Raw genomic sequence first — 18289 nt, 5'->3', positions numbered from 1 at the left:
ACACCGTTTCTCTCTTTCTTGTTCTGTCATAGGGGCGTTCATTTATCCATCGTCTGGGGGGAATACACGTGCAGTAAACTCTCAGCGAAATAATCGTCTGTGAACGAACACCTCCTCTACCATGCACCTTTTTGACCAGAGGATATGCCTTGCTTTCCGTCATGAACCATTAAACGAGTATCAGTGATTGTAGTCATGGCCTCATTGCTTAGTTTGGAATATTCGTGTATGTATTGGTGAGCATTATGTGCTCAATGAACGGTGTGGGGTTTTTCATGCTTATAGACGGGCATTGCCTTTGTGATCTACTACTGAAAGTATATTCTGTTTGGGTGTGCTTCCCTACCAGTATTTTATGCATAGATGTAGGCCTTTCTTTAATTTGTTAACACAATGCCTGTACTGTTAACGTGTACGTACAGGGTGCTCTGATCCACGCTTGTCTGGTTCCCTGACTCATTTATACCGTTGGCTGCGGTGCTAACGAAAATAGGGTCATTTATGGGTTAATATTTATTCAGAATTTTGATTTCATATTAATGAGCACAGTCACCTGACAAGATCATTTGATCAGCACATCTGTATGGTGGCAAGCTTTGAAATTAGAAGACAAAACAGCGAAGTTATTTGCACGGCTTCATTTTCAAGTCTCTGACTTTCAATACTTCTGTATGATAACACTTAGTGGTAAAATGACGATTATCGTCTAAAGCTTTTTCTCAGACTTGAAAGACTATCCCTCCTTTCGCATGTAGGGCAGTGACTACTATGAGTGATTTTTCGTTAAGTTCTGGAAACCATGGCGGTACAATTGTTTCATAGGCAAATTATATTCAAAGGTCACTCAAAGGTGGAAATAAATTCAATGCAATCACTGCGCTCGTACTATAGAGCAATAACAGCCAAGCTTACAATAGCCATATTTTCGTTAACAGCGCAGCCAGCGGTAGAAATTGGGAAGGGAACCAGACTATGATCCGCGCTTGTTTAGCACCTGCTCCGTCGTAGTAAGGAATGTCACGTGTTTTTCGCAGAGTAGCACTTGTATTTTAAACTGCATGCGCCTACTTCAGAGTTACAATGTATACCATTAAACTGTCGGTGGCCTATTTTTACCCATGAGGACGTGGGTTGGGTACCGCAAGTCGTCAGCAGTGTAAGCAGCTGACCAAGACACCTCATCACCACCAGTGACATGGGGCCTCGGCTAGGGCTCCTAGTAGTGTTTGCAGACCCAAAGCCATTAACTTCAAGTTCATATGAATATAAAAAGCGATAACAGTATACAGTCTTCACATAATTTTAAATGAAGGTTTGTCATGTTAGGCCAAAAAAATTAATAAAAATAATAAATTGTGCTGTTCTGATAACATAGTTTTCAAAAGTAGGGTAGCGTAGGTCGGCAGGATTTTTTTTTCAAGAATATTTTTATTTTTAAGTAATATGCATTTTCAGGGGTCTTGGCGGTCAAACATTGGCCACAGCATTTCCAGAAAAATGTATTATACTGAAATGAAAAAAAACATAAAAGACAACCTCGTTCAAGCAAAATCAGATGCCAAGTAACGAACGCGTGATTTTACGGTTTTTTTTTCTTTCTTTCTTTTTACTTCCGTATTTACATAGCTTAAAAAGTTTTGGGTTGGCAGGTAAAATTATGGTAGGTTTGTTTATCGGAACAGCACAATTTTTCTGGTGGGCTTAATGATAAAGCTATTCTGTTTGACTGGAAAATCAGAGAAAGTCGTCAAAATGAAAGCAATCGGCAGTACGAACAAGTTCCATTCACCGATGAATCGTCGCAATCGAAAGTTATCGGCTGCGAGACTAGATTAAATGAATTTCTCATAGGGATCAAAACTTGTAGTTCCCAAACAATTGACTTCTTTATTCCTGTAAAATACTTCCGTATTGTTCCAGAGAAGTATTATTCAAACTGTAAACAAATCTATTAATGCCTAGTTACCGTGGAATTAGTATATCCATAGTGCTGGTACTGATACTAGAAATATCTGAAACTCTTAAATGATTTGTTTGCACACGTGTGATCGGAGTGTTGGTTCTCTATTTTGGATCGATGCGAAGTTGATACAGGCTAATAGCAACCGTATGTGAGGCTGCCTATTTTTGTCAGCAACAATGAATATTTTACAAAAACAAACGTGGTCCAAAGAAGTGGCTTTGTTGAAACGCGGTCAATCATTTATTAGAATGTCGTTTCTATTTTCATGGCAAGGTAGTTATCTTGGTGATTACTACATAAAGCTTCTACGATCATTATTAATTTTTATAACTTTTTGAATGTGCGAATTTCTATCTTGGTGATTTTAAAACAAAGTTCGTTTCGGTCATTATTGTTCCTTAAAAGGGATTTCTACAACCTCAAGGATTGAGTGCATCAACGATCAATGGCTGAGACAAGCAAAATAATTCTTTCTAAAGTTAAACATAGTTTTCACTTATTTCGCCACAAATTATGTACCATTGTTGGTTGTCGTGAAAAAAATACTATTTCTCACGTTACACCGCATGAGGAGAAATAAATGTTTTGTTTTATCGGGAGGGCGCTGTTTATTGTGTGAGTGATGTACAGGAAATGATAGGCTCAGTCTACGCGCTTCCACCAGACACACAGGACACATTTCACTTTCCGCGAAATTTTCATGTTTTTGTTCGATTCAATGCGTAGTTATTAATTTTAGTTGACTTATTGCTTTCTGAGAGAAATTTTCCCTGTCATGCGTTTTTTTAATCTCCGTTTTAAGGGCGAAGTCTCAAACTGATGAGTGTTTAGCAGTCATGGAGAATCAGGCTCTCAATTTGAGTTGTATACTTCTTTTTTCCATTGTGGCATACATGATTAAAGCAAATGATACTGTGGGCATAAAGCAGACGGTGGTAGCGTACCCACACACAGTATATAAGTAGTATGACTTAGTATCGTTATAGTTACTAGAGATACTGGTGGCAATTCGGAGGAAAAAACAAAACCAAATCGTTGTACAGATACACGTTACAGGAAATGACTTTGAAAATTATTCATTAAGTATTTTTCTCTGGCTAAAGTTCTTAATAATGAACTGAAACATTTTTATTGATGTCGGTAATGCATTCATGACGATAATATAAGCATCGCGTTGTGTCCTATACCTAACAAATAACTTATAAATAATTCGAAATTATGGTTTTGAAAGTCGAGCATACCCGAGTCCATGCGTCACACGAGTAAGTGAAACTTAAAAAAAAGTTCGTTGCATACAGTGAATATGAATAGAATTTCACAACTGTTTATAAATAAAGTCTTTCCTTTTTCGGGTAAATTATATCGGACAAAGAAAGCAATATAAAACAAATAGGTATGTTAAATGCGAGGCGAAGAGCCTGTCAAAATATAAAATTATAACAATTCCCTGATTTCATCGGATTAAATGAGTATGTATTTTGAAAGATGTTCAAACCACACGTGTTTCAGTCTTGACGTAATCTTCTTCCGCTGCCCTGCGAGTGAAGCAAGATATCATACAGCCGCCGATCAAGGCCAGGGGAACCGAAACCCAGCCTATTATCAGAGAGTAGCCGAAGGAGAAGTTTTTGTCCACGATTCCATCGTATTCCTTGCTCTTCTCGATCGCGTACCAGATCGTACCACCTGCTACTAGCAAACCTGAAAATAGTTCATACATCGAAGTGATCAAAAGTTTTAAACGAAGTATATTAGTGGTCGTAAAACATGATATTATCCAAAGCATACTAAACAACTGGCCGATATGAAGGATATCCACATAAAAATCAAGTTATATCATTTTTCTATATCTCTAGCTCTGTTTGACTATTTAATTTCTAGTTTTCTATCTATCTATCTATCTATCTATCTATCTATCTATCTATCTATCTATCTATCTATCTATCTATCTATCTATCTATCTATCTATCTATCTATCTATCTATCATTATTTATCTACTAATCGAGATATAGGAATATAGATATAACACCGAGATACAATTATAATTTTATACATAATGAATTTATATGTACATATAAAATATTATGTATAATAAATTATATATATTATATATATACATATATATAAATATATATATATATATATAAATATATATATATATATATATATATATATATATATATATATATATATATATATATATATATATATATATATATATATATATATATTCCCAATAAATATATCGATTTATCTCACCTGTAAAGACAAAGATAATTCCACTGCATGTCCTGCAGGCTTTGCCGATTCGTCCAACGCACGATAAACAACGAGATCCCGTGCACTCTCGCAGGAAGGCAAACACCACGAATATCAAGACTAACCCGGCTATGACGGAAGAGGATATCATCAGCGCTCGGGCTACATGTACGTAAACTGGAAAAGAAGAGAGAGTTTAGGTAAATACCCGAAAAATATTTGTTGTCGTTTGACGTCTTAAGGTTGCATACGTAGCAGCATATTTTCTCGAGTCTTAGAGTCAAGTCATTGTCGACTATACTGTTTTGATACCAGGGCCGATTTAAGGACAAATCCACATTTTCATTATTGGATTATTAAAAGTACATGTTAGCACTTCCTCGCTGAATTTGCAAGAGATATTTTAAACGTCATTTTTTCGAGCTGTTGACTTGCTGTCATAGAAAAACTCAAGTTTCTATGAAAGATATAGGGATATTGAGCATGTTGAAAACCTGGCAATTCGAGAGCTACACTTGAATGGTCAAGTATTTAGATGCGGAGATAAGTCTTTGACCTGTTTGGTGAAAATTATTATTCTTGGCGATCACTAATCACCCTGCGGCGGGGTGATAATTCCCTCCAAATACCCGAGCGAACAGTTTATAACCTGACTGTGATATTTTATAATTTGGACACAACTTCACGGAGTTGTTATTTGATACGCGGTCATGGTAATCGTCATGCCGGTTCTGGGCTGACGTGCAGCGTCTCGGAAGCTGTTATCCAATTGGTTGGCTTAATCTTACCGTTATAATCGAATAATAATAAAAGATTCCCTAAGTTGCTTTGAATAGTAACAATCGACCTATCAGATATAACCTTTCTAGCACGCTGCATATCAGTAGCGCCTTCGCATGCAATAAGGTAACGCAACTCATCGATTGAAGCAGTCGAACTTGAAGAACGTTAATTGAAAACCGCCAAACAAGAACATGAAAATAATGTTGTTGGAAGGTCTTCTTTTTGAGAATTTAAACCCTGGCCACAGCCAGTCAGATGACCATATTAGAGTGAATTATAATCTAAGTTAATTATGCGTAGTCAAAAACACATTGCTACGTTAATGTGTCGTCCAATGAATAGCTAACAAGAAGTGTTCACCATAATGATTACGTCCGACTTTAAGATCTACACAGAATTAAGATTTATCGCCGTGATTATTCTCCGAGTAATCGCGCCTTTTCGCTAAATAAATAAATTAATGTGAAGTAAACACCTCTTCAGGTCGATTGAACCCCGTTATCTTCGACCCGTTTGAGTAATAACATAATGGAAGCACAGGTTGCTATCAAACTCGGGGTAATGTTTGACAGCTCGTTAAACACTCATTACATTGGTGACACAGGAATGCAACAGATGGTGAGGACAAGTTCAATTCACCAAGGAGCATGCTTCAGTGGCGATTGGCTTTAACCTTCTTATTGTTCTTATTTCTGAAAATGTAGCTATTTGGTCACGCTGAAGTCTTCCCTGTTCATATATGACCCTGTCAGTCGGGAACGCAGCGGAACGTCGCCACCTACCTTTGACGCCTTCGCCGTCAATTTCCCTACAAAAACTGACTCCCAGCGCCTCACTGCAGGTCCGCCACAGGCCATAGTTTGATTCCACCGACAGGACCTCGGTGACGATCCAATAGTCAGTCACGGTGCAGATGACGTACAGGGCAATCACGGCTATAGCGAAGAGAATGCTTAAACCCAGTCCAATCATGGCTATTATTTACCGCAGAGTGAGGTCCTAGAAACCAAGAGGAAACGATGTAATACCGGGAAAAGTTGTCAGTTTCTATTTATGCAGATGCTACGCTGAAGATATATATAGGTCATGTGTCGGCAGCTACATATGTCATCTGATATCAGTCTCCTTACGGCGGTAAATGTACTTCCGGGAACAGAAAAAGAAAAAAAAACATTTAGCTAAGGGGTACGCATTGAAATATATAGTAAGAGAGAGAGAGAGAGAGAGAGAGAGAGAGAGAGAGAGAGAGAGAGAGAGAGAGAGAGAATTACGCAATAACTACCGATTTGCTATCTTTGTTTTTAGTTGCTTGTGGTGTGACCTACTTTTCCGGGACCCGCGGCGATTTAGCTCCTTGTACGATTTCTCTGCCAATGAGGTTATGTGACAACTTAAATCGCAAACTATAAATTTCGAGGAGAATTACAAGTCATGCAAATTGCTATTCATTGTCGTCAGGCTACGACGACTAAAATTTTACGCGAAATCCGTTTCGTCATGAATTAAAATGGCTACTCACCGCAGACAATGAACATTGTCGTTAATAATTAACATTTATCGACGCCTCACTGTCAAACAATGCTAGCTGTACAGTCATGGCGTTAATGAGAATTGTCGACTATTGCTCTGTCAGCAAGAAAGTAACGCACCTTGTCGCGCGTCATCATTGTCGAGATGTGGCGACTCTTTCCAAACTGAGAGACAAAATGCGTTTATTGTGTGGTCTGTTAGCAGTTTACGGGGGATCGGAAACACAACTCAAAGAAACGAAAAACATTTTAATCTCTATTACCTGTTTTCAGATACTGAAGTAGTGATAAAATCGCAATATTTTCGTTTTAGAAGACAACTTGAGTTCTCGAAATCGCAGGTGATTTCATATAAATACCCAGGGCATTCACACCTCTTACTTTGATAAAAATAAATTGTCGATATTAATAAAATCCTGAGCTACATAACAAACGTTTGTTTTCAAAGCTGGATAATTACCTTTTGGCCGACCTTTCATTGAACAGATATTTATATTTTTCTCTACATTGTCATGTTCTTCAAATTGCCATGAAAGACTCGGGAAAGAAGTCGTTTTGGGGGAAATGTGTCATTAAAACTTGGAATATTTGTTCACTGATTGAATGTTGAGTGCGTTCGGTAACTATGTCATTCTGCTTCAAGTTGTTCATTCGTTGGTCAACAAACTCGTGTCTTCACACGTCTGCAAATCATTTGCGGCTAAACATAATGATGTGCACCTCACCACCAGAACAGATCAAACGAAAATGTCAATGTCTACGTCTCAAGGAGATCATATATTTTCTCACAGATCAACACCAGCTGATGACATTGAACTTGATGATGTATTTTGCCTCATGTATCTGAAGAAAAGTAAAATTTCTATCAAGTAAATTTCATAGTATTTCCTGTCTGCTGACTTCTTTCTACATAACGTGTAGTTAGAAAATAGCAACTAATTCGATTCTGAAGGTGTTCAGTCCTTTATTGTAATCCAAAAACGTTTTTGGCCATTGTAGTTAATTATACACAATCTTGATAATGTTAGATCTTTTCACTGAATTTCTAAATGATATTGACGGTAAAAGTAGTCGGCAATGGCGATGGTATTTGCTAGGTGTCCTTTTTAAGTAAGACAATGCCACATTGAAACAGTCGAGAGAAGCCAATAATGTATTCCACAAAAACATCTTATAAATATTTACCGCTTTGATGTGGTCTTTACTAACTATACACATCCGAGAAAATTTACTGGCAAATGAAGAATGGAATATTTTATAAGCAGTTACAATGAGCGACATAAGTGACAATGAATTATGGGATTTTGATGGCCAAAGACCTTTATTGAAATTATATATTTTTTAAATACGTATTTCCCATAATAAAAAAACGAAGTTTCCGTTGGAAAACACAGAATGTTCATACGATCCGATTGTTATAAGACGTTGCAAGAGCGAAAGCGTTCTACGTTAAGTTTTCTTGAAGAAAATGGTTTTAATACATCCTTGAATTATTTTCAAATAAACAGACTTGGAGATGACATTTCTCTTCGGTCACAATCCTATTTCAGCTGCCCTATGGAAAATAAGACATGAACTTTCAGTGTCAAATTTTAAAACTACATATCAGTTAGTTACGTTCTGCCCTCCTAGAGGTCACATTGATATGAAGCAAGGCCATCTTATTGTCTTACTTTCAATTTCAAGTTTGGATTATGGTAAGTGTGTCACTTAGCAGTTGGGAAATACAGGCAAGGTATTCTATGCAGTACCTGTGCTTATAGACATGAAGCATCTTTTTTTTTATGCAGAGGCCTTTCCTGAACATTTGACAGTGTTCATTTCCATGGTAACTGCGAATTGACTTTACAAGGGATCATAAAAGATTCAGATAAGCTAAGGCTTAGGTAAATAATCCACTGCTACAGTTTTCAGAAATAGTGACGCTGATTGTGCCCGGCACACCCTACTCAAGTTGTAAAAAAGAGGGCAAAGAACCGACAAAAACGAGTGTTACCGATCAGCGTTAGCTCGCCGACTGAGGGCGCTGCAGGGGAACGGAACATATTACAGGAACGCAAAGGACATTAAGACCTAACAACTTCGGTTGATCCGGACGCGTGCCGGACGCTCAGCATCTCAATGTGAACATAACAGTGCTATGATGCCCCTACACAAAGGCTGTCTAACTCGCTGATCACAAGGCCACTCAAATAGAGCACCGAAGGCAAAACCCTGCACTACAGTATGCAAATCTTTGTCTCCACTGATCGTCTATCGTGCCTGAATTTGTAGGGTTTTGCTTTCATAAACATTTGCGCCAAATTGCAAAGAAAAATATCAAACTGCATCTACTGTGATTTTATTCAGTATTATTTCACAAAGGCTATTTCAGATCGCTCAAAAACACTAAATATATATCATCTTATCTCCGTGAACACATTACTACCTGTCTATAGAAATCTAAAAACGCCATAGTCACGTCGTAACAATGTCTACTCTATCAATCGTAACTGGCCTGGACATTAGTCATCAATATTAAAATTGTACCATTCTTTACAAACAGTCCTTTACTTTTGCACAATTACATTACAAAGGCGAACGATTTAAATATTCGGACAAAATTAATCTTGTCACCGATAATTTTGTAAAAAACAACATTTTTTGTTCTATGTCGGATCAATTGATTTCTTTTGACCGAACGATGATCGGCAAAGCCCTAGACAGAAATGGATGAATTCACACACTGAGATCACGGAGATTCCAACGTAGAGTCCAAGGGTTCCACCAATGTCACTCAGTAAATCTTCCCACTACAAGACAGAATTATGGAAATTAGACAAGAAAATGATACATGCCGCTTAATAAGATCCGGTATTCAGTTAATGCTCCTAAATGATATTACCGTCGTAAGTTTGACTTTTAGTGCAATGCACCGTGACGCGTGGAATTGAAGATTCGTCGCTTGAGGGCGCTCCCGACGCCTACTCCCGCGGAAGGGAATCAAAAGATTAGCGATTGCAGGAATCGAAAATGATAACAATGCAACATCTGACATTATTTACTGTATTACTTCCTTTGTAAAGTACACAATTTGGAACATTCCAAATTCGGTTACTCTTGGTATGATTAAAGTTTCCCTTCAATCCTATGTCATGCAATTAAAATGTTATCTCTCCTCATGGATGAATACATTGTATTTCACTTATAAGATGATGAACAAAGTTGAGGATTTTATCGCAAAGTTTTCAAGCCTTGTAAGACTTGAAGGAGAAGAATGCATCCTGAATGCATCCATATTATGATCTTTGTAATTAAACAGCTATTTTTTTCTGACAAGTTGCATTATAATTTTAATGCATACACAGTTATGTAGATTTGTTTTATTTGCGACCTTGTTAAAGCACGTAGTGCAGGGAGCACCCTCGATCAACGGATCTTCCAGTTCATTTGACAGGTTCATGTTGACTTTAATTTATTATTATTAAAATAGGAAACAGAAATGTTATAATATTTCATAAGTACCAAAGTTTCCCGTGCAAAATATCGTAAAAAACAATCGTTTGAAATATTTCCATACCGTATACACTGGTCGTTCATTGACAGATTCGTAGTTCATGTCAGTAATGTAGACTTCCAGTTTAACTAAGTTGGATCTAGACATGGAAAAATGATAAAAGAAGGAAAATTAAACACTTTATTTATTCTTGTACCAGCGCTATTCTCATACTCCCCCACGTATCATAAGCATTGTATGTAGCCTCCATTATTTCGAACAAATGTGACATCGAAGACAGACAGGTGTTTCCCCTGAAAACAATTGATGCATGGGTGAGTCTTAGACCGAGTGATCAGCCCTCCATGACGTTACGCAAGTACATGTGTCTCATATATATTGACCCATATATTTGATTTCAAATAAAAAAAAATATCCATAACGTCTGTCTGTCTGTCTTTCTGTCTTTCTGTCAGTGTCTATCTGTCCACATGTATATGTTTGGATGTTTATTGTTGTCGTTGTTGTTGTTGTTGTTGTTGTGACAATGACTTCGAATAATAAAAATCACTGTAAAAACAAAAGGTCTTACTTACGTCAATGGGGTATATTACATGTATTTACTTTATTATGAAATAACCAATGTCCCTTCAAAGGTTAACATTGTAATAGATTTACACGTATTTGACAATGTCACCAACTGAGTATCGCTGAAATCGGTGACTGCATAAAGTTGAAAAGCAGAATTGTGCTTGTTTCGCTGTGGATCAAATATTGGTTTTGGCATTATCCGTGCTTGTATCTCAGTGTGATGCATATACGCTCATTGTTTCCAAATGATAGCATGTAACACATTTGACCATCAATGATCAAACCTAATGATGGAGTATTTAATTGAAGAATACGTTGCAGCAATGTTCACGCCTAAAGAGTAAATCTCGCCTACAAGACGTCACCTCGATTATGCATGAGAACCATGGTAAAATTCCAGTGTGTTGTCGGGAGTGAAAGGCTCACCAAAGAGTCGCGCAGGAACGACAGTAGGAAGCGAAGCGATGGGTCTCTTTAATTCTTGCCATATGTGCCCCTACCCAGCGCCAGGGGGCACTTCACCTTCATAATTATTAAAATGTGTCAACGAAGTGTCGAGGTCCGTAGAGCGAGACTAGTCAAAAGTGTCCCTTGACACACTCCTGACGGTGGTTCACTTCACAGCCACCTGACAAGATCATGTGATAACCACATCTGTATTGTGGCAAGCTTGGAAATTAGACGACAAAACAGCGAACGGTGAAGTTATTTGCACGGCTTTACTTTCAAGTCTCTGACTTTCAATACTTCTATATGATAACACTTAGTGGTAAAATGACGATTATCGTCTGTAGCTTTTTCTCAGACTTGAAAGACTATCCCTCCTTTCGCATGTACGGCAGTGACTACTATAAGTGATTTTTCGTTAAGTTCTGGAAACCATGGCGGTACAATCGTTTCATAGGCAAATTACATTCAAAGGTATCTCAAAGATGGAAACAAATTCAATACATTCACTGCCCTCGTACTATTGACCAATGACAACCATGCTTACAATAGCCCATACCTGACCATATTTTCGTTAACAGCGCAGCCAGCGGTAGAAATGGCGAAGCGAACCAGACTATGATCCACCCTTTTTTGAGCACCTGCTCCGTCAGAGTAATGAATGTCACGTGATTTTAAGCAGAGTAGCACTTGTTTGACCTTCATGCACCTACTTCACAGTTACAGTTTATATTATTAAACGATCATTCATTGTATGGCCTAGTTTTACCCATGAGGACAAAGGTTCGGTACCGCATGTCGTCAGCAGTGTTAGCAGCCGACCGAGACACCTCATCGCCACCTATGACATGGGGCATCGGCTAGGGCTCTCTGTGTTTGCAGACCCAAAGCTATTGATTTCGTGTGAACTTATAAAGCGATAACAGTATACAGTCTTCACATAATTTTAAATAGAAGTTTGTCATGTAAGGCCAAAAAATAAATTGTGCTGTTCTGATAAAATGGTTTTCAAAAATAGGGTTGGGTAGGTCGGCAGGAATTTTTTCCCAAAAATATTTTTATTTTTTCGAATGTTCATGTTTCTGTTTGATTCAATGCGTAGTTATTAATTTAAGTTAACTTATCGCTTTTTCAGAGAAATTTTTCCTGTCATGCGGTTTCTTAATCTCTGTGTTTAGGGCGAAGTCCTCAAACTGATCAATGTTTAGCAGTCATGGAGAATCAAGCTCTCAATTTGAGTCGTATACTTCTTTTTCCATTGTTGCATAAATGATTAAAGCAAATGATACTGTTGTAATACAGCAGACGGTGGTAGTGTACCCACACACAGAGTATATTAGTATGGCTTAGTATTGTTATAGTTAGCAACTGGTAGCAATGCGGAGGGAAAATAAAATAAAATCGCTGTTCAAATACACGTTACTGGAAATGACTTTGAACTATTCATTATGTATTTTTTCCTGGCCAAAGTTCTTAATAATGAACTGAAACATTTTTATTGATGACGGCAATGTATTCATGACAGAGATAATCTAAGCATCACGTTTTGTCTTATACCTAACAAATACCTGATAAATAATTCGAAATTATGGTTTTGAAAATCGTTCATACCCGAGTCCATGCGTCACACGAGTAGGTGAAACTTAAAAAAAAATTGTTGCATACTGTGAATACACTAAAGCAATTTCACAACTGTTTATAAATATAGTCTTTCCTTTTTTCGGGTAAATTATATCGGACAAAGAAAGCAATATAAAACAAATAGGTATGTTACATACGAGGCAAAGAGCCTGTCAATATAAAATGATAACAATTCTCTGATTTCTTTAAATTAAATGAGTATGTATTTTGAAAGATTTTCAAACCACACGTGTTTCAGTCTTGCGCGTGAAGCAAGATATCAAACAGCCGCCGATCAAGGCCAGGGGAACCGAAACCCAGCCTATTTTCAGGGAGTAGCCGAAGGAGTAGTTTTTGTGAGCGATTCCATCGTATTCCTTGCTCTTCTCGATCGCGTACCAGACTGTGCCACCTGCTACTAGCAGACCTGAAATAGTTCACATAACATTTTAGTGGTCAAAAGTTTTAACGAGGTGTATTAGTGGTCGTAAAACTAGATAGTATGCAAGGCATACTTGACGGCAGGCTGATATAAAGGATATCCATATAAAATCAAGCTATATCGTTTCTCCATATCTATAGCTCTTTTTATCTCTTTAATTTCTATTTTTATCGATCTATCTATCTTAAATTCTATCTATCTATCTCTACTTATTTATCTACTAATCGAGATATATAGGGATAGAGATCTAACACAGATTTACATATATAATATTATATATATATAATAAATTATATAATATATATATATATATATATATATATATATATATATATATATATATATATATATATATATATATGCCAAATAAAAAGCTCGGTATATCGCACCTGAAAAGACAAAGATAATTCCACTGCATGTTCTGGTAGCTTTGCCGATTCGTCCAACGCACGATAAACAACGTGATTCCGTGCACTCTCGCAGGAAGGTAAACACGACGAATATCAAGACTAACCCGGCGATGATGCAAGAGGATATCATCAGCGCTCGGGCTACGTGTACGTAAACTGGAAAAGAAGAGTGAGTTTAGATAAATACCCGAAAAATATTTGTTGTCGTTTGACGTCTAAAGGTTGCAATATGTAGCAGAATATTGTCTCGAGTCTTAGAGTCAAGTCAATGTCGACTATACTCACTATGGGGAAAAAGTGCATGACAAGAGCGAGAAACCGACGCTTTCTCGCAATTGGTGAGAATCTGTTCTTATCATATACCCATGCCCATATTGCTACATCATAGTGACGTTCAACGTAAAATATCAGCCGTGATATTTCACGGTAAACGTCGAGATATGCACGATGAACGTCATCAGTTTTAGAGTTTTCCCGAACTACAAGTTTGCTTGAGTCCATTATGGGCCGGGAGGGTGTGCATTATTGCTATTATTTTATAGTTTTGGCAATGCCAGTGAATTTGTAGTTGTAGAAAACGAATAAAAAAGGAAATTTAAACTGAGTTTGAAGCCAGTGAGCGTCCTGACTCTGCACACATCACATGCACTCCACACTGCACTGCACTGAACACGCACGTTCAGCACAAAAAATGACCAACACTTTCACGGTTCAATTTTGAATTGAAAAACGATGTATTTTCGAAGGAAATGAAAAGGAACTGCATCCCTACCGTCTATATCAAACTTGAAACATCACCTTTAAATATCATGCCATTCAAAAAGCCGACACGGTGAAATGCCAGAGATGAAGAAAACGGAATGTTCATGCATCGACATCAGCATGATCAGCGAGCTGCATGGTATCAGCTGATCAATACGATCATTATTATGTCGCTAGTAGTACAGCATTCATTGCAAACGATATCAACACAGTTCAACATTGTTATTCTAATGTTTATATTTCAATAATAATGGTGTCTATAAATTTAATTTTCGATGGCTCCTTGAGAAGAGCCATTTTATTTCGGCGAACGAGAAAACTTGACGTAAACGGGTGCTTGAAAGGTACAGTTGACAAACATATACTGGAGGGTTTCCGTACAGTCGCGATATCGAGAACAAGGCAAGGTAAAACCACAGACAAGGAAATAAAACGATGAATGAAAGTTGTCTCCGATTACAGTCAGTGTATCAGAATTAGGTGGCCGAGATGTTAGATCAACGGAGAGTCCACGGTCGTCATGATTGTTGGTAGTAGCTGACCTTGGACCGAAACTTTGAATGGCTCCGTAGTAATTTCCGTAGACACGTCCGGTCAAGGTTGATGACAGCAAGCCGCCGTTGTTGGCCCGTTTACGGCTGGTTCGAGTAGCCTTTCACGCTTGCATAGTTTACATGGCCATTGACATACATAATATGCCATGTGTCAAACCCAGTATCGTCTAGGAGTTTGCAAACGTACTGAGATCTGTTTCACCTATACTGCAACGAAGCGAACCATGTTTTTTTTTTGTTGTAAACAAACGTAGTAGTACAACCAGCGTATCGGACGGGGACATGCTGAGCGCCAGCCAGACAGACGACAAGTGCGTGCGTGAGGACTCAAAAAATGTGATAAATCGTACAGTAAGACATTATTATCAATATTGTGCACCATTATCAAGATTTATAGTTTTGTGTATTACATGGTTTATCCGATACTTTCCCTCCTTTGAAATGCGCAGTCCTTTTTTCGTTTTCAAAAGAAAAACTTGCTCGCTGTGGGGCTGCAATGCTGAATAATGGAATACATTATCAGTAATAATGTAAGGATATGACGTCACAAAATTCACTGGTATTGACAAAGGTATAATATAATATGAGGTTATCCCTCGATATCACCTCTTGGTGGGGTCGTATTGCTGCGAGTGCGGTTGTGGGCCGCATCACACGACCCTACCAAGAGGTGATATCGAGGGATAACCTCTTTATCATATACCTATGCCCACGTTATTGAATGAATAAATCTCGTATATTAAAATATGATACGTTTCACTGTGGTTTTTCTTGATGGACTACATTTGTTTGTGTCATCTTGCTAAGACGGATTGATATACTAGCGTCTGACGTAATCTATCAGCTGGCTCATTGACAATCATTTTACGGTTGAGCAGAGAAATGCTTGAACTCTGTAATCAAACATGTAGGATATCTACCGAATCGGTAAGGTACATGCAAGTGTTGTGTTTGGTATTATTTTCCAGAACGCATTTACCATGAATACATGATATTTTTGAAAGTTGTGCTTTTAAATTTGCCGGTCCTCCGATATGTCCGATAGCACTTTTGCTTGTCGTCTGCGCTTATGCACGCGCACGGACGGAACAGCTGGTCTGTCATCGATCTGTCAATGCCCGTACGGTTTGATGCTCTGCTCTTTAATTTGTTCAAATTGGTAGCACTACTAGCAGGTTAATCCGATATCGACACATGTGTTTTATTTAGTTACCCCGCATTTCCCTATGCTTCAAAACCCTGCCACTTTTAGAGATCGGACATGAAATCGTAGTCAAAGTCAAAATCATAGACGGGCACCATGGTTTGTTTTGATTAGGGCGCCACCATGTAAGTAGTCTGGTATGTAAATCAACAGGTCGTATCACTTTTTCATGTGCAAATATTCAAAGACGCGCAGATCATTCCTTTCATATGCAAATCAACAAGGCGTATCACTTTATTGACATGCAAATCAACATGATAAATCATGTCACTGAACTCAGTACAGACACAATACAGGGCATAGTCATAAGATAATACCCAATATCGCCTGTTCCTTGTGTCGTATCAGCATTCGTGTCATTTGTGCAGCGTCAGACACTCGACTTCGTCTTGTGTCTGACGCAGCACAAATGACACTCATGCTGGTACGACACAGGAACAGGCGATATTGGGTAATAACCTCTAATTATTCTCACCGCTGTCGGTGAGAAAATTTTAGTCTCCACTGGAGATTGGTGAGAAATTCACTCCTTGGCGAGAATCAAGTGTGAGAACAAATTCTCTTTCGGTGAGAATGGAAATTCTCACCAAGTACAGCGAGAATTGAAATTCACTGGCGAGAATCATCAAGACTCGCCGTTCATTGGCGAGAATCATAAAGACTCTGGTCACGCACTTTTTCCCTATAGTGACTGTTTTGATACCAGGGCCGATTTAAGGACAATCTAGATTTTCATTATTGGATTATTAAAAGCACATGTAAGCAAGCATTTCCTCACTGTATTTACGAGAGATATTTAAAACGTCATTTTTTCGAGCTGTTGACTTGTTGTCATATAATTGGGGTAATGTTTAACAGCTCGTTAAACACTCAACAATTATGAGTACATTCGTGACACAGGAATCCAATATCTGGTGAGGACAAGTTCAATTCACCACGAACATGTTTCAGTGGCGATTGGCTTTGACCTTATTTCTGAAAATGTAGCTATTTGGTCACGCTGAAGTCTTTCCTGTTCATGTATGACCCTATCGGTCGGGAACGCAGCGGGACGTCTACCTACCTTTGACGCCTTCGCCGTCAATTTCCCTACAGAAACTGGCACCCAGCGCCTCACTGCAGGTCCACCACAGGCCGTAGTTTGTTTCCACCGACAGGACCTCAGTAACGATCCAATAGTCAGTCACGGTGCCAATGATGTACAGGGCAATCACGGCCATAGCGAAGAGAATGCTTAAACCAAGTCCAATCATGGCTATTGTTTAGAGTAAGGTCCTACAAACCCAGAGGAAACGATGTAATACCGGGAAATGCTGCCAGTTTCTGTTTGTGCAGATGCTACGCAGGAGATATATATACATATAGATCATGTGTCGGCAGCTACATATGTCATCTCATATTAGTCTCCATACGGCAGTAAATGTACTTCCTGGAACTGAAAAAAAAAACATTTAGCTAAGGCCAAAAACAGAAAGAAATGTTTCTGGCCAGGCCTTTCTTTAACAAACGGTGCGGCGACGCGAATTTTTTTCCTCAAGGGTGGGAGGAGGGTCAGTTTAATAGTTTTATCAGTATAGTCACATATATACTGTTCATGCAGTCATTGATCATTCGCCCCAAAGAATTTTCTCTTTCTCTTCAGCCGTTTTGGTTTGGCGTCATGGCTATGATCAGTACGTAGTTTGCCGCGGCCACCGACCACAAAACAGGAAAAAAAAGGTGACGCGCTGTTGTTCAAGTGACGCGCTCGCTGACCAGAAACATTTTTTGGGGGGAGGGAGGCTGAGGGGTACATATTGAAATATATATAGTATGAGAGAGAGAGAGAGAGAGAGAGAGAGAGAGAGAGAGAGAGAGAGAGAGAGAGAGAGAGAGATTATGCAATAACTACCGATTTGCTATGTTTGTTTCTATTTGCTTGAGGTGTGACTTACTTTTGCGGGACCCAACTTAGCTCCTTGTACAATTTCTCTGCCAATAAGGCTATGTGTAAACTCATCATCGCAAATTATATGTTTCGAGGAGAATTACAAGTCATGTAAATTACTATCCACTGTCGTCAGGCTGCGACGACTAAAGTTTCACGCGAAATCCGTTTCGTCGTTCATTAAAATGGCGAGTCACTGCAAACAATGAACATTTTCGTTGATGATTAACTTTTATCGACGCCTCACTGTGAAACAATGCTAGCTGTTTAATCATGGCGTCGACGAGAATCGCCGTTGCTCTGACGGCAAGAAATTGACACC

General features: G+C 38.4%; 2 protein-coding genes across 3 annotated transcripts; both read right to left on the bottom strand.

Annotated features, from left to right (window-relative positions):
* Window positions 1-1861: 1861 nt before the first annotated feature.
* LOC139125834 (claudin-11-like) lies at window positions 1862-6529 on the bottom strand. Of its 2 annotated transcripts, none has more exons than XM_070691934.1 (4): window positions 6289-6529; window positions 5789-6005; window positions 4224-4400; window positions 1862-3664 (listed from the first exon to the last, which is right to left on the bottom strand). In XM_070691934.1, the coding sequence occupies exons 2-4, from the start codon at window positions 5976-5978 to the stop codon at window positions 3453-3455; spliced, it is 579 nt and encodes a 192-aa protein (XP_070548035.1). In that variant the 5' UTR covers window positions 5979-6005; window positions 6289-6529; the 3' UTR covers window positions 1862-3452. The 2 variants fall into 2 exon arrangements, with proteins under 2 accessions (XP_070548035.1, XP_070548034.1); XM_070691933.1 differs by having other exon boundaries at window positions 5789-6149; window positions 6332-6529.
* A 4772-nt stretch (window positions 6530-11301) lies between these two features.
* LOC139126009 (claudin-11-like) lies at window positions 11302-18252 on the bottom strand. The gene is made up of 4 exons (XM_070692078.1): window positions 17975-18252; window positions 17104-17475; window positions 13500-13676; window positions 11302-13095 (listed from the first exon to the last, which is right to left on the bottom strand). Exons 2-4 carry the CDS (start codon window positions 17291-17293, stop codon window positions 12908-12910), a joined length of 555 nt encoding a protein of 184 aa, XP_070548179.1. The 5' UTR covers window positions 17294-17475; window positions 17975-18252; the 3' UTR covers window positions 11302-12907.
* Window positions 18253-18289: the final 37 nt, after the last annotated feature.

The sequence above is a fragment of the Ptychodera flava genome (assembly GCF_041260155.1).
Source record: "Ptychodera flava strain L36383 chromosome 3 unlocalized genomic scaffold, AS_Pfla_20210202 Scaffold_26__1_contigs__length_13983176_pilon, whole genome shotgun sequence".
NCBI lineage: Eukaryota > Metazoa > Hemichordata > Enteropneusta > Ptychoderidae > Ptychodera > Ptychodera flava.
The sequence above is the reverse complement of the archived record's forward strand: the minus strand, read 5'-3'. Positions and strand labels throughout refer to the sequence as shown.